This window comes from Carassius carassius, chromosome 28 (assembly GCF_963082965.1).
Source record: "Carassius carassius chromosome 28, fCarCar2.1, whole genome shotgun sequence".
In the NCBI taxonomy this organism is placed as follows: domain Eukaryota; kingdom Metazoa; phylum Chordata; class Actinopteri; order Cypriniformes; family Cyprinidae; genus Carassius; species Carassius carassius.
This window is the reverse complement of record NC_081782.1, coordinates 8,026,687-8,042,019: the sequence shown is the minus strand read 5'-3', so window position 1 is coordinate 8,042,019 and position 15,333 is coordinate 8,026,687. Positions and strand designations below refer to the sequence as shown.

The 15,333-nt window shown below is 42.6% G+C and overlaps 1 protein-coding gene across 1 annotated transcript in view; it reads right to left on the bottom strand.

The window, feature by feature from the left end:
* Positions 1 to 15,333, bottom strand: part of LOC132107843 (FRAS1-related extracellular matrix protein 2-like) — a 72,159-nt gene that overhangs the window by 21,134 nt on the left and 35,692 nt on the right. The window contains exons 4-6 of the mRNA XM_059514138.1: positions 7,847 to 8,077; positions 5,467 to 5,592; positions 3,447 to 3,698 (exon numbers count right to left, since the gene is read on the bottom strand). Coding sequence (XP_059370121.1) covers positions 3,447 to 3,698; positions 5,467 to 5,592; positions 7,847 to 8,077 — 609 coding nt within the window. The remainder of the gene's footprint in view (positions 1 to 3,446; positions 3,699 to 5,466; positions 5,593 to 7,846; positions 8,078 to 15,333) is intronic.

The window sequence follows — 15,333 nt, the reverse complement described above, 5'->3', positions numbered from 1 at the left end:
GGAGACTCAAACACAGTGTTTCGACACGCAACGTTTTAAATTACATTGCAGCGACCAACTGTTGGGGATTTCAGGCATGTAACCCCTGTCCTCTTAAAAGGACACTTTCACAGAGATAGGAGAGCTTCAAACCATAAGCGGTCAATCATCTGATCCATCAACATTTTGTTTTTCATGAGATTTTTAATTGAAGATTTGCTTGTATGAAACCAAATAACTTCAAATGTTGTTTCACATCAAAAGCAAACTGAATAAATTTAATTTGCCAAAGATTTTCTTCTGGCTTATGTATGTGTGTGTGTGTGTGTGTGTAAATGCAAATAGATTTCAGACCTCCCACAAACTCGAGGGCTCCTTCTTTCAAGGAGAATCTGAGTTTCATGTATAGGTAGAATTAAAAAATCAGCGGTTTTGTTGGATCTTTTCTTCCAGTCTACCCTGTCTGTGCAGGATAAGCATCGGTCTCAGGAGATAGCCAGGCAGCTGTGAGAAGAGGGGAGGCCTGGAGGTGTTGCTGAACAAAGAGGCACCGTGGGGAGATATGATAGAGAACAGCACCTGTAACTATGCCTGGAGATGAGCGATAAGGTGCTTTCTGGGGCACAGATGTGCAACATAGACATGTACACGCCTGAGGAAAGCTTTCAGCTTCAAAATGGATAGCCCTGTTTTTAATGCACATTTAAAGTCATATTAGATGAAATCAAACCTTAAAAAGGCTCAAGGATAAAATATACATGACCGGATCTGTTATGTTTTGTTTATAATTAAAGGTGCTCTAAGTGATGTCAAACATTTTTTAGGCCAAAACATTTTTTGTCACATCCAGCAAACATCTCCTCACTATCCGCTAGCTATTTGTCCCCTGAACACACTGTAAAATAACGGGGTCTCTCTAGACACCACAGGCTCCACAAACAACAAGAAAAACAAACTGGGGCCCGTTCTTCGTACGTCGCTTATTACATCCGAGATCAAATGACACATCCAAGATGATATCATCGTGCTAATCATGATCCGGCTAATTGGGTTCTTCGAACACACCTGTTGTTTATGATTAGTATCGCTGGATTGAGTTATCTGAGATAATTGCGCGTTCATGTGTTGTCTTAAAAGGGGATATGTATCGATACTCGAAACCATGATTAGCAGTGCAGCGATTGGCTGGTGGCAAGGCGGCAATGTAATGACGTCATATAATTTAAAACGACACCTGACGAAAAACTTGACAAATTTCTGGACTTTTATACGGAAACAGCCAAGCAAACAAAACTACATAAATGTTATAATAGATACATGAAACAGATAATAGATACATGTTTTTATTTTTTTAGAATATTTTTCATGATTCCCAATTATTTATATTCGCAATTTTTAATAGTTGTGCAGTCTTTACATTTTTATTTCAGTGTAGAAATTATCTATTCATTTCATTTTATATTTGGACATATTTGTTACATGACAGCATTAATGAAAGTTTCTTAAGGGTCAATATCATGTTATCTGCATCTCCTGCGCTCCATCAAGCCACTCTTATAATAGCAGTCATCACTCAAAATAATGCACGACTCTATTATCTGTATAGCATGTGTGTAAGATTCTAATACAATTATGAAGTAATACTTTTATGACAAATAAATATTTCAGTGAGTAAAACTGGCTGTCTATAGTAGGCTGTTATGGACTACACAGCATTTTTATATTATTTTTAAATAATTTTTTTAATGATTATTATTTTAAATTATTGTCCCTGGATCAGTACGATACACTTGTAATAAAGTAGCGGTGGTAGCAGACATATTTTGAGTATCAGTTCTGGTTGAAAAGAAGCGATCTAATCCTGTTTACATGAAATAAGCCTGCTCCCGAGCAGGTTTAAGCTTACGGACCTGTTGCTATGACAGCAGCTCCGGGATGAGCTTCGAAGAACCAAACGATCCAAGATCATGCCAAATCGTCAACAATCAAATCCAGCTAACTGAGTTAGCGACGTACGAAGAACGGGCCCCTGGGCTCACCCGCACCACAAAACATAACAAACTGTTCCAGCCAATAACCGACAAGAAAGATTTGGGGGTGGGGTTTGGGGGGTTAGTGCACGGATGAGGAGGAGGGAGGGTCTAGCTAGCGTCCGTTTTGTTTGACAACAATTTGAACGTCAACAAGAAGTTACGACTCCCGGCATCGCTTAGAGCACCTTTAAAGGTCATTAAAATTTTATTTTCTTTTTATTTTCTTAAAGGGACAGTTCACCTGAAATCATATGATCATCTAATCTTTATCATGTTGCTTGAACCCCATATTAATTTCTTTTTGCACATAATACCCCATATTCATTTTATGTTCTTACATAGCTATTTTATGGATTTAGTATTATTATAAAAGTCAGTAAATTTTATTAAATTTGATCAATTCCAGTGTATTAAAAAGAAAATACATATTTTGAGCAATATCCAGGTGAGTCGATTATTTAAATTTTATTTGAAGATTTTCTAGAATTTCTTATTATGCATAAAATTAAATAAATATATATATATAAATATATATAAATATATATATATATATATATATATATATATATATATATATATATATATATATATATATATATATATATATAAATGTAAGTCTGTTTAATTTTTCTGAGCTTGAACATTTTCAAATAATAATAATTAAATTACAATTTTCCCACAAACCATTTTTTTCAAGCTAAACTTCACTCTGAAAGGTTCAGACAGGTGGCTCTTTCAGGCACAAAAAGAAAGAAAGAAATCCACACCGTATTGGAATAATACTATCTCTCTACAGGCAAAATAATCCATTCTCCCCACTTTAAGGTGAGACTCCACCATTCTTTGCTTTCATACTTCATGAATTATGGCTGGAAAATCATTTCAAGGTTTGCTGTGGTGTTCAATAAATCCTATGAATTTAGATTAAACATTCAGTGTGATCTTGCCTTCAAATTTCTGAGCAAGATCGCCAAGGGATTGCCTGTGTTAAAACAAAGCCTCCGACAGCTTCCCAAGCTGCAGCCGCGAATGGAAGCAACTGTCAAGAAAATGTTTTCAAGCGTCTCTTAGCCTGCAAGTGCCCCAAAAATAATAGTTTGTTTTATTTGATTACCTGCCTGAAAAACTTTAGAAAGCTCATAAATATTTCAAGATTAAGAATATTCCAGTCTTCCTTGTGCATTACTTAAACAGTCTAAAACACTACTGATTAAGTTAAATCCCACTCAAAAAGTCCTGCAACTGTTAGAAACTCTTGCAATTATATTTTCCACTATGCACAGCAGAACTGAATCCCACTGGATAATTTGCCTCATTTTTTAAATCCTCTGATCATCAAACTCAAAATATACTTGCTCTCTTGATGAAACATTGCAAAACTTATATATAAATACCAAACAAGTCTAACACATCCAACACAGTGAAGTATCTTACCGTCATCCATATCAGGCAGGATGGTGACCCTGGTGGTGGGGAACTCCTGACCCAGATGGCCACCCATGGGCATGCTGAGGGTGACATTAAAGCTTTCATCTGGCTCATAGAGTGAGTCATCGATGACGACCACACGGCAGTGCTTCTCCGTCTCACCCTTATCGAAACGCAGCACGCTGCGGTGTTCCTCGGGTCGAGAAATGTAGTCAGAATAGGAAAGCACCGTGGTGGGAACCGTGCCCTTGGCTGTACCTGCACGGATGAGAATAAAAGGAAGATTAGAGGAAGTTGTGAACATTCAAATTGAATCTCACGGGTTTAGTCAGGGATAAGCGCCACTTAAAAGTTTAAAAATGTACAGTCGTGGCCAAAAGTTTTGAGAATTACATAAATATTGGAAATTGGAAAAGTTGCTATAAGTTTTTATAATAGCAATTTGCATATACTCCAGAATGTTATGAAGAGTGATCAGATGAATTGCATAGTCCTTCTTTGCCATGAAAATTAACTTAATCCCAAAAAAACCTTTCCACTGCATTTCATTGCTGTCATTAAAGGACCTGCTGAGATCATTTCACGATTACCCGTCTTGTTAACTCAGGTGAGAATGTTGATGAGCACAAGGCTGGAGATCATTATGTCAGGCTGATTGGGTTAGAATGGCAGACTTGACATGTTAAAAGGAGGTTGATGCTTGAAATCATTGTTCTTCCATTGTTAACCATGGTGACCTGCAAAGAAACGCGTGCAGCCATCATTGCGTTGCATAAAAATGGCTTCACAGGCAAGGATATTGTGGCTACTAAGATTGCACCTAAATCAACAATTTATAGGATCATCAAGAACTTCAAGGAAAGAGGTTCAATTCTTGTAAAGAAGGCTTCAGGGCGTCCAAGAAAGTCCAGCAAGCACCAGGATCGTCTCCTAAAGAGGATTCAGCTGCAGGATCGGAGCGCCACCAGTGCAGAGCTTGCTCAGGAATGGCAGCAGGCAGGTGTGAGCGCATCTGCACGCACAGTGAGGCCAAGACTTTTGGAAGATGGCCTGGTGTCAAGAAGGGCAGCAAAGAAGCCACTTCTCTCCAAAAAAAACATCAGGGACCGATTGATCTTCTGCAGAAAGTATAGTGAATGGACTGCTGAGGACTGGGGCAAAGTCATATTCTCCGATGAAGCCCCTTTCTGATTGTTTGGGGCATCTGGAAAAAGGCTTGTCCGGAGAAGAAAAGGTGAGCGCTACCATCAGTCCTGTGTCATGCCAAGAGTAAAGCATCCTGACACCATTCATGTGTGGGGTTGCTTCTCATCCAAGGGAGTGGGCTCACTCACAATTCTGCCCAAAAACACAGCCATGAATAAAGAATGGTACCAAAACACCCTCCAACAGCAACTTCTTCCAACAATCCAACAACAGTTTGGTGAGGAACAATGCATTTTCCAGCACGATTGAGCACCGTGCCATAAGGCAAAAGTGATAACTAAGTGGCTCGGGGACCAGAATGTTGAAATTTTGGGTCCATGGCCTGGAAACTCCCCAGATCTTAATCCCATTGAGAACTTGTGGTCAATCCTCAAGAGGCGGGTGGACAAACAAAAACCCACTAATTCTGAAAAACTCAAAGAAGTGATTATGAAAGAATGGGTTGCTATCAGTCAGGATTTGGCCCAAAAGTTGATTGAGAGCATGCCCAGTCGAATTGCAGAGGTCCTGAAAAAGAAGGGCCAACACTGCAAATACTGACTCTTTGCATAGATGTCATGTAATTGTCGATAAAAGCCTTTGAAACGTATGAAGTGCTTGTAATTATATTTCAGTACATCACAGAAACAACTGAAACAAAGATCTAAAAGCAGTTTAGCAGCAAACTTTTTGAAAACTAATATTTATGTAATTCTCAAAACTTTTGGCCACGACTGTAGTTGAAGAATTCTGATGATCTTGAAAGTTTAAATTCATAAATTTTTATTTGGTTTGTAAGAAATGGAATCACCTTTAAGTTAAGTTTCTTATTATCGCTTACCTTGTTGTGTGAAGCAGATAACCATGAGCTCTTGACTGACATCTCCAGATCTTCGCACAGGAATCAGAAGTTCTCCAATATCTTCCTCAATCGAGTATGTAGACAATGGGATGAACACTGTGGATTCTAGGGGAAAAAGCAACCATCAAATTTAGCATAATGTACTGTAAATAGATGTTAGTGAAGTTACTGAAATCATAGTTTGTGTGAGGAGTCCAGGTGGATTCAGTTGCATTTCAGATGTGAAGCTCTTTTAGAGCTTGACATTTTAGTTCTCAAAGTTTCTAACTTTTAAAAAATGTATGTTTAGTTTAGATTCTGTTAAAGCTTTTTTAAAGCGGGATTGATCTCTCTCTATTACTGTCAAAAGGATCAGAACTGTATAATAATTTGACAGACCCATGTTTCATGATAAGAAATCCTCAACCATTTTTTGTAGTGGGAGAGATATGAACACCCTTATCAGACGGGTTGGGAACGGCTAAAACAATCACATGAATTCTAGATGAAAACCCAGAAGACAGCATGAAAGTTACTATTTGTGAGCATTTTTGAGTTCAAAACTTATGCCAACTTCAGGATCACCACTTTTCAAATAAATTCATTTCCTTTATGTGTATAAAATTAGATTTTCAGGCACTATTGAGATGATATATGGCCGACCAGCTCTCTAAGGACATCTATGTGGGTTTTCTTTCAAAAAAGACTCAGTTATATGCCTCGTTCAAATCTGCATGAAGCTTTCTTTGCACTTAGAGGCTGAGGATAATTAAATGAGATTTAACCTTTCAGACTGTGGCATTAAGTTGTTTTTATGTCCTTGTGCAAAGGAACTACACAGACTTATCTCTGTAACTGATAAATGTCATATGAGGCCACAGTGACTGCAGCGTTATATGCCTCTCCATCGATCTCTGCACTTCAGCTCAAATAGACTATGTAATGTTATCCTCTTAAGTAAGTAATGAAAAAAGACTGAGAAGATCGAAATTGATCTTTGATGAATGTGGCTTAAAAGGAGTGTTTTCTGAGGCAAAGTTATATACAAGTTACATATAAGTTATGCTTTACACACACACACACACACACACACACACACCCATACATATGAGTTTTGCCATCTTAAGCAGTGTAAGTGTAAGATCTACGGAGAAAGCGCTCATTCAGTCAGATCAGAGAACAAAGGGACTGCTCCTGCTAAATCAGCCAAAGATCCTGCCACAACTTCAGAGACTTGGCTGCTGTGTTTTGATGGGGAGGCACCAGGATGTTATTCAGATGTTCTGGAGATATTATGCTATGATTACAATGTACAGACGGGTGACAGCTGTGATGTCCGCCCCCACCGACATTCCTTTTCCACATTTTCTGGCTTACCTTTGCTTGGTTGGACTATTTGTCTCATGCACAAATTATTACATTGCCTACAAGGAACACTCTCTCAGCAAATGAAATCTAAAACATCTAATTTTATTAATCTACTAGAGTAAAAATTCAATAAAACTGACCTAATTTACTGTCTAAATACATGTTATCTTAGTTTCATCATTGCAAGTTATTCCCAAGAAATACAGCGTTCCTTTTCGGCTGACATAGCCAATCACTTTTATTTTTCAACCCATCCCCTCCAGCCACTTTTTCGAAATCCAATTAATTCATTATTGATAACATCAAGTCCCGTCCTACAGTTTCTCATCTGTTTCAGTTAGAAATAACTCAAAAAAGTAAAATAGGTTGCAAATGACATTTCATGTTGGCTTTAATATTTGACATTTGAGTTGTCAGTTCAGATTTGACTGATATCTAAAGTCTAAAATATGGAAGCCTGTTTCCGCCACTGAATAATAATTACAAGTTTTTATCTCACAATTCTGACTTTTTTTTCTCACAAATGCCAGTATATATCTCGCATTTCTGACTTTTTCTGAAACAGGCTTCCATACTGCAAATATTTCCACTACTATGTAAGAATTTTCAAAAGCAATATGTTCTTTTTCATTTTCAAATATATTAGAATAAAAGTTATTTTTAATTGTAATTTTTCACAAAATTTCAGTTTTTACTGTATTTTTAATACTGTATTTTCTTTAAATAAGAAAAAAAAAATCTTGCCAACTACCAAACTTTGAACAGATCAGCATCCTTAGATTGAATAAGACTAGACTGAGAAACAGACTAAACACATAACCTATGTTAGACTAAATATATGTCATGTTAAAGCAACGTTTCTATTGATTTGTTGAAGTCTGAACTTGTTTGCTTGGTGTTGAAGTTTGTCTGAATAAGGCTGGCTTCTGAACCCACATACTGACCTTTGTTGACACTCTAACCCATTCCCAGCACCTGGAACCCATGTTTTGAATTTGTTTTGTGAGCTCACCATCTCCGGGGTCAACAATTTCCACGGTTGCTGCCTCTGGGAACTCCAGTGCTCCCATGACAGGCTCTGACAGGACAATCTGGAAGGTCTCGGACTGCTCATATAGGCTGTCTGATAAGATGCGCACTTTCCAGGTAGCAGTGGTCTGACCTGGGTTAAACTGGACTTGTTTCTGGGCTTTTCCTCTGAAATCTTTGTCCTTTTCAGCCGTACCATCTTTGGTACCAATACCTTAAGAATAAAAGAGTAAATAAACATTAAATAAAGAAAAGAAATGTAAGCAAATTATTTTATAATAGTGGTTAAGTGGCTCAATGTATATAACTATAAACTATAAAACTACAAAGACTATAAAACTATGATATATATATAAAATATACAATAAAAATGAAATGAAATCAAATAAAATTACAAATAGAAAAAGCAAAGAACATCTAAAATACAATAAAATAAAATAAAATGTTTTGTGTGTTGTATGTTGCATGTTGTATTGGAACTATACAAATAACCAAACTTCTGCAAATGCCAGAAAATGAAGACCTCTGGGCTAAAATTGTTTTTACATTAGAACTATATAAATAAATGCAATAAAAAATACAATAAATAATAAATATCTTTTCTAGTGGATTGGAGTGAAAAGAAGATATTTTTTACAGATGTACATTGACAAAAACATTGTTAGTGTCTTTTCAATAAACTGCTATATACAAGTTTGTGTGCTAGCCAATGAAGACCACTGTCAAGGGATTGACAGGGATCGCCTCGTCTGTGTTTCTATAAATCACAGAAGAGCTTTGTTAACAGCCAATGTAGAGATGTTGCAGTGTGCGTGACGCAACCATTCTGTAATAAAAGCTTCAAAGAGTGCGGTGTGCCATTCTTTGGAAAGAGAATAAAGCCAAGAATATAAAGTCTAGTCCTTCCACATCCCTCAGAAGATCAGATGCTCACCCTAGCCCTGCATTCCCACTGGTAGATCTCTGTCAACTTGGTTTGACAAAGGTTTGTCTGGAGCCAGCAGCTTCACAGCAGGTGTTGCCAGGTGGGCATTATTAGCTAGTGGACAACACTATCTTCCCACCACAGAGATCTCAAAGGTCACCAATGTATAATGAGATATCTATATATCGCACAAAAAAAAGAAGAATATTGAAGAATAATTTGGGGGGGAAACTGCCAGTGGAAAGACCAGATTGGGAGAAAGCTTTGGCAACGGAGTAGAAATTGGGTTGCCAAAGAAATAAAAACAGACTTCTTTGAAGCAATTTTTTGAAAAAAGCACTTTGATATTAAGGTACATCACAACAAAGGAGGGGTCCTGACATTTCAGATCACGTGCCTGTATAAAATGCAGTCCTTGAAGAGAAACTGAGGAAGGGAGTGAAAAATCTAAATAATAGCTGAATAAAAATCATCATTTCAAAGACTTCCTCATCTCCCCATTTCAGTACAGGAAGGTCTCTGATCCAGACCCAGCGAGTGGCAGATGAACAGCAGGCAAGCAGCTCGTCTCATTGAGAGGTCCTGGACCTGAACCGAGGTGAGTTGTGGAGTGCTGGTCAAGCTCAGCATGTGGATGGAATATTCATCTGTTTCATCAGAGCTTGTGGAAGGCTGTCAGTGTGATCCTGACAGTGTAACTCTCATTTTTACAGTGTTTTCCATGCTAGGTTGTAGCTCATGCAAATGAAAAACTCCCTTTTGGGGATGACTGAACTGCTGATGCTCTCTGGGAGTCCATCTCATGACTTTGGTGTTGCTAGCGTCATGCTGTGTTGGTTTATTGGAACTGATTTAGCTTAAAATCTAATAAAAAATCATTCCAGAAGAAAAAAATTCTATTAAGGTGTAACATTTCAATGTCTTTCAGGGCTGTTTTCACATCAGTAAGATCAATTTTTCCTAAGCATTTAAAATAAAGTACATAGAACGTTGTCCAAATGATTAAAACAATACTAAACTAGATCCTAAGCTATTGGTTTAGAATAAAATATTATGCAATTAATCAGTTATTATGTATTTATCTGTTTACATTTTGCTGTCATATTTTAAATATTTGATATAGTTTTGAGATACGAGATCAATCTTTCTCAAATTCATGAAGTTTTACTGTTCATCCAGAATTCTTGAAGTTGAGGTACACTTGATTTTCTGTATTACCACTGTAAATTTGGGGATTTTTTTTCTCCACATTTTTGAAAAAAGGTCTCTCTTAGGGAATTTATTTACAAAACAAATACAATAAAAACAGTAAAAATGTTGAACAATGAAAAAATAGATTTAAATATTATATTACATTATATAAATATTACTTTCCTCTTCAGGAACTCGAGCTGCGTCGAAGCGCTTTGGGGAACGCGTTCAGCGTACGCGACTCTGAATATCGTGTGTAATCAGTCCAATGGAAGGGCGTGACGTCACCGACGTGGTGACGTAAGCGACCAGGAAGCTATAAAAGCACGTGCCACGCAGCTGGCGTCAGCTTCGCGTCTTTCAGCAAGCGCTCTGTGTGTGAATGTCCTTTGTCCGTCTTGTGAGTCTTATTTACTGTTGTCTGTCCAGTTAAAAGAGCTCCTAGACATGCCAAAAAGCAAGGCGAAAGTTAAGCACTCAGATGGCGATTCCAAATCGCGTTATAGGCTGTGTGTTCCTCCCTGCCCGAGATACATTACGGGTGGGGATACACACAACCTGTGCGTGGTTTGCCTGGGTTCGAAGCACGCTGAGTCGGCTCTCGAGGGGGCCGACTGCCCGCACTGTGAGCGAATGTCGGTGCGGCTGCTTCGTTCCCAAGGGGGCCCTCTTCGAGGAGGGGGCCTTCGCCAGCGTTCCCCGCGGTGCTGGTCCCGCTTCTGTCGAGGCAGAACGGCGGCTGCACTCGTGGGGTTCGCAAGTCGATCTGGTAGAGGGAATGGAGACGGGTCAGTCCCTATCTCCTTCCACTTCTGCCAGATCCGGCACCCAATCCCTAGAGTCGGAAGCACGCACAGCGGTTCCTTCCACTCAGGGTGAGGGATCGACGCTCCGCCTCTCTTCCTCCGAGGAGGTCGATGTGGAGTCGCTCGATAGGGATTCGCCACCCCACTCGCTACAGTATGAGGAGCTCTTAGAGGTGGTTACTCGCGCGGTGGCCAAATTAAGTATCGATTGGCCCGCCGAAAAGTCTACCGAACCGCAGAGAAGCAAGCTGGATGAACGCTTCCTGCGCGCGAGTCAGCCACCTCCCAGCCGGGGCCTTCCATTTTTTCCCGACCTGCATGATGAGATCGCCAGGTCGTGGAAACGTCCATTCTCGGCCCGCCTCTACATCCCCTCGTCTGATAACTACGGAAATGTAGTGGGGATGGGAGAGCACGGTTATAGAGCGATGCCCCGGGTGGAACAGACGCTTGCGAGCTATCTGTCCCCTGGCGCGGCATCGTCTCTGAAGGCCCCGGCATTGCCCTCAAAGCCAATAAGAACAACTTCGGCTTTGGTGGGCAAAGGGTATGCGGCTGCAGGTCAGGCTGGTGCGTGTCTGCACACCATGGCGGTGTTACAGGCGTACCAGGCCGACCTGCTCAAGGAGCTAGATGAGGGAGAGGAGATCAAGTCCCATGATATTTCTGAATTAAGAAGGACCGCTGATCTCTCCCTCCGCGCCACCAAGGAGACCGCCCGAGCGATTGGGCGGTCCATGGCAGCTATGGTGGCTGCGGAGAGGCACTTATGGTTGACCCTGTCCGATATGAAAGAACGGGACAGGGTCTGCCTCATGGACGCCCCGATCCAGCCGACTGGCCTGTTCGGCGACGCAGTTAATTCTGTCGTCGACAGGTTCCAGGAGGCCCGCAAACAGGCGGCGGCGTTCCATAAGTTCCTCCCTCGTCGCTCCCTCGGGGCATCTGGGAAGGAGATGCCCCAGCCGCACCCTAGCTCCTCACACCGCGAGGCCCAGAAGCAGACCGTCGCCTCTCGTGCTCCTCCGCGTCGGGAACGAGAGTCTCAGCGACGCTCTAGGCCGAGGTCTTCTAAGCCCAAATTAGATTTAAGGGCGGTTATCGAAGCTAAGAAGTCCTCGGCCAAGAAACCCTGACGCCAATGGCCCGGGGTTTCAGAGGGCAGCCTCTGCTGGGGTAGAACGGTACACGCCGCAGTCCACGGTGCCCGTCCCACCTCAGTGCCCTCTAGGGGTCGTTCTGCCAACCCTGCCAGTGCTCCAGGGCGCAGCGGCCCCGGGCGAGCATCGTTCTCAGTATCCTCCGCCCGTGCGCGTAGCGGGGCTGAGACGCTCGCCGCCCCTGCGGGGGTCTCTTACACCAGAGGTCAGTCTCGAGAGACTGATTCCCTTAGTAGATTATTTAGCAGCGTGGAAACTACTGCCAAATGTATCTCGTTGGGTCCTGCATATAGTAGAAAAAGGCTACCGCATTCAGTTCGGCTCCGTGCCGCCTATATTCAACGGGGTCGTTCACACGATAGTGGGCCCCGGGCAGGGTCTGGTTATGGAACAGGAAGTGGAAACCCTATTAGAGAAGGGGGCCATCGAGGTGGTCCCTCCTCAGGACAGGGAGTCCGGATTTTACAGCAGGTATTTCATAGTTCCAAAGAAGGATGGGGGGCTGCGTCCGATTATAGACCTGAGGGTCTTAAATCGTTCAGTTATGAGACTGAAGTTCAGAATGCTCACAATCAAGCATGTTGTAGCTCAGATCAGGTCCGAGGACTGGTTTGTCACGATAGATCTCAAAGACGCATATTTTCATATCTCCATCCTTCCTCAACACAGGAAGTTTCTGAGGTTCGCTTTCGGGGGCGAAGCCTACCAATATCGAGTACTTCCCTTTGGCCTCGCACTCTCACCCCGCACGTTCACAAAGTGTGTAGATGCGGCTCTGGCCCCCCTGCGCACGCAGGGCATCCGCATTCTCAATTATATCGACGATTGGTTGATTTTAGCTCAGTCAGAGCAGATTGCGGTTCGACATCGAGATGTCGTTCTCGCACATATGGGGGAAATTCCTCTCATTAAGAGCAGTATATATTCCTGGGAAGTTAAATATGGGAGCAGACATACTGTCGAGGCAGGGGCCGAGGCCCGGGGAATGGAGACTTCACCCACGGGTGGTAGATCAGATATGGAGAGTGTTTGGCAGGGCTCAAGTAGACCTTTTTGCGACTCAGGAGACGTCACAATGTCCCCTCTGGTTCTCTCTAGTTCATCCAGCTCCTCTGGGACTGGACGCTATGGTACAGACCTGGCCGAGGCTTCGTCTGTACGCCTTTCCCCCTATCGCTCTGCTTCCGGGAGTTCTGGCGAGAGTACGCCGGGACGGGGTCCGTCTGTTATTATTAGCCCTGTTCTGGCCGGGCTGAGTATGGTTCTCAGATCTAGTCTCGCTCCTCGACGGCTCTCCGTGGGAGATACCGATCAGGACAGACCTACTCTCACAGGCGCAGGGCACGATAATTCACCCTCGCCCGGAGTTGTGGAAGCTGTGGGTGTGGCCCCTGAGGGGGCACAACTGGTAGCAGCTGGTCTCTCAACTGAGGTTGTGGAGACCCTACTCCAATCCAGAGCTCCCTCTACGTGGAAACTGTACGCCCTGAAGTGGAAGCTTTTCACTTCATGGTGCAGAGACCGCCAGCTAGACCCAGCAAACTGCCCAGTTGGTACAGTTCTGGAGTTTCTACAGGCTAGGCTCTCTGCAGGGTTGACCCACTCTACTCTGAAGGTCTACGTGGCGGCCATTGCGGCCTACCACACCCTTCTTGACGGCCAGTCTTTGGGAAGACACCCCCTAGTTACACGTTTCCTCCGCGGTGCACTGAGGCTGAGACCTCCAGTACGGTCCCGTATTCCCTCGTGGGACTTGGTTGTGGTGTTAGAGGCTATGTGCAAACCCCCGTTTGAACCTATTCAAGATATCTCAGACAGACATCTCACACTTAAAACCTCTTTTCTGTTGGCTATTACCTCTCTGCGGAGAGTAGGAGATCTTCAGGCCCTCTCGATGGCCCCTTCTTATCTTGAGTTTGCACCAGGCATGACTAAAGCGTTCATATACCCTCGAGCGGGATATGTTCCCAAGGTTCCCTCTGTTACACCACGACCTGTAGTGCTGCAGGCCTTCTGTCCTCCTCCCCTTCGGGAGCCCGACCAGGCGAAGCTAAACTGTATGTGTCCGGTTCGAGCACTGGACGCATACGTCCACAGAGCTGCCCTGTGGAGAAAAACTGACCAATTGCTTGTGTGCTACGGTCCCCCCAAGAGGGGTTCTCCTGCTTCTAAGCAGACTATTAGTCGTTGGATAGTCGAGGCTATCAACGTCACCTATGAGTCCTCTGGTCGTCCCCCGCTGTCGGGAGCCAAGGCTCACTCTACTCGGGGTATGACGGCCTCTAAGGCCTTCTTAGCAGGTGTATCCATGCTGGACATCTGCAACGCTGCAGGGTGGTCCACGCCCTCTACATTTGTTAGGTTCTATGGCCTAGATATGCCAGTCACACCAGGCGCTTCTGTCCTCCTGTCCTGAGCTGTGCTCTTCGGATACACACCAGGCAGGGGTTTGGTAGTCTGGCGGCGTTAGGACTCGTTCCCCAAAGCGCTTCGACGCAGCTCGAGTTCCTGAAGAGGAACGTCTCTAGGTTACGTATGTAACCCTAGTTCCTCGAGGGAACGAGACGCTGCGTCTCGGAGCCATACCCCCGGCACCCCTGCCGGCGCTTGCTGGTACTCGAAGCTGACGCCAGCTGCGTGGCACGTGCTTTTATAGCTTCCTGGTCGCTTACGTCACCACGTCGGTGACGTCACGCCCTTCCATTGGACTGATTACACACGATATTCAGAGTCGCGTACGCTGAACGCGTTCCCCAAAGCGCTTCGACGCAGCGTCTCGTTCCCTCGAGGAACTAGGGTTACATACGTAACCTAGAGACGTTCTTTCAGGACTTTTTCATAAATAGTTGATATGAACAGCATTTATTTGAAATATTAATCTTTTGCAACAATGTAAAAGTTTTTACTGTTACTTTTGATCAATTTAATGTCTAGTTGCTGACATAAAGTACTAATTTATTTAAATAAATTAATAAATAAATATAGAATTTTGACCTACATTTGAATGGTAGTGTACAGTCAACCAGTAAATGACTGCAAAATAAAGAAATAGACCCTGTAGTGCTGAAAGAGATATAAAACTTGCATTACTACATAGGTTATTGTATACCAGGTTCAGTTTAAAAAAGAGTTTAAAAAAGTTAAATGGTCATTAAAAAAATTTTAACTCAGAAGGCTATGAATAAATCATATATTCTGGAGGCCAATGAAATAAGTGATTCTTTAGTGTACAAAATTGAGCATATCTTATCAACACAACAGAAACTCATTATAATGAAGTTGCCTTGCTTGAATTATGTGCTTTTTAAGTGCATATAGTATGCAATAGCTTAACTTTGATCTATGACTTTTCTCACGGAAGGTTCTTGTCCCTCAATGAATTGAACGT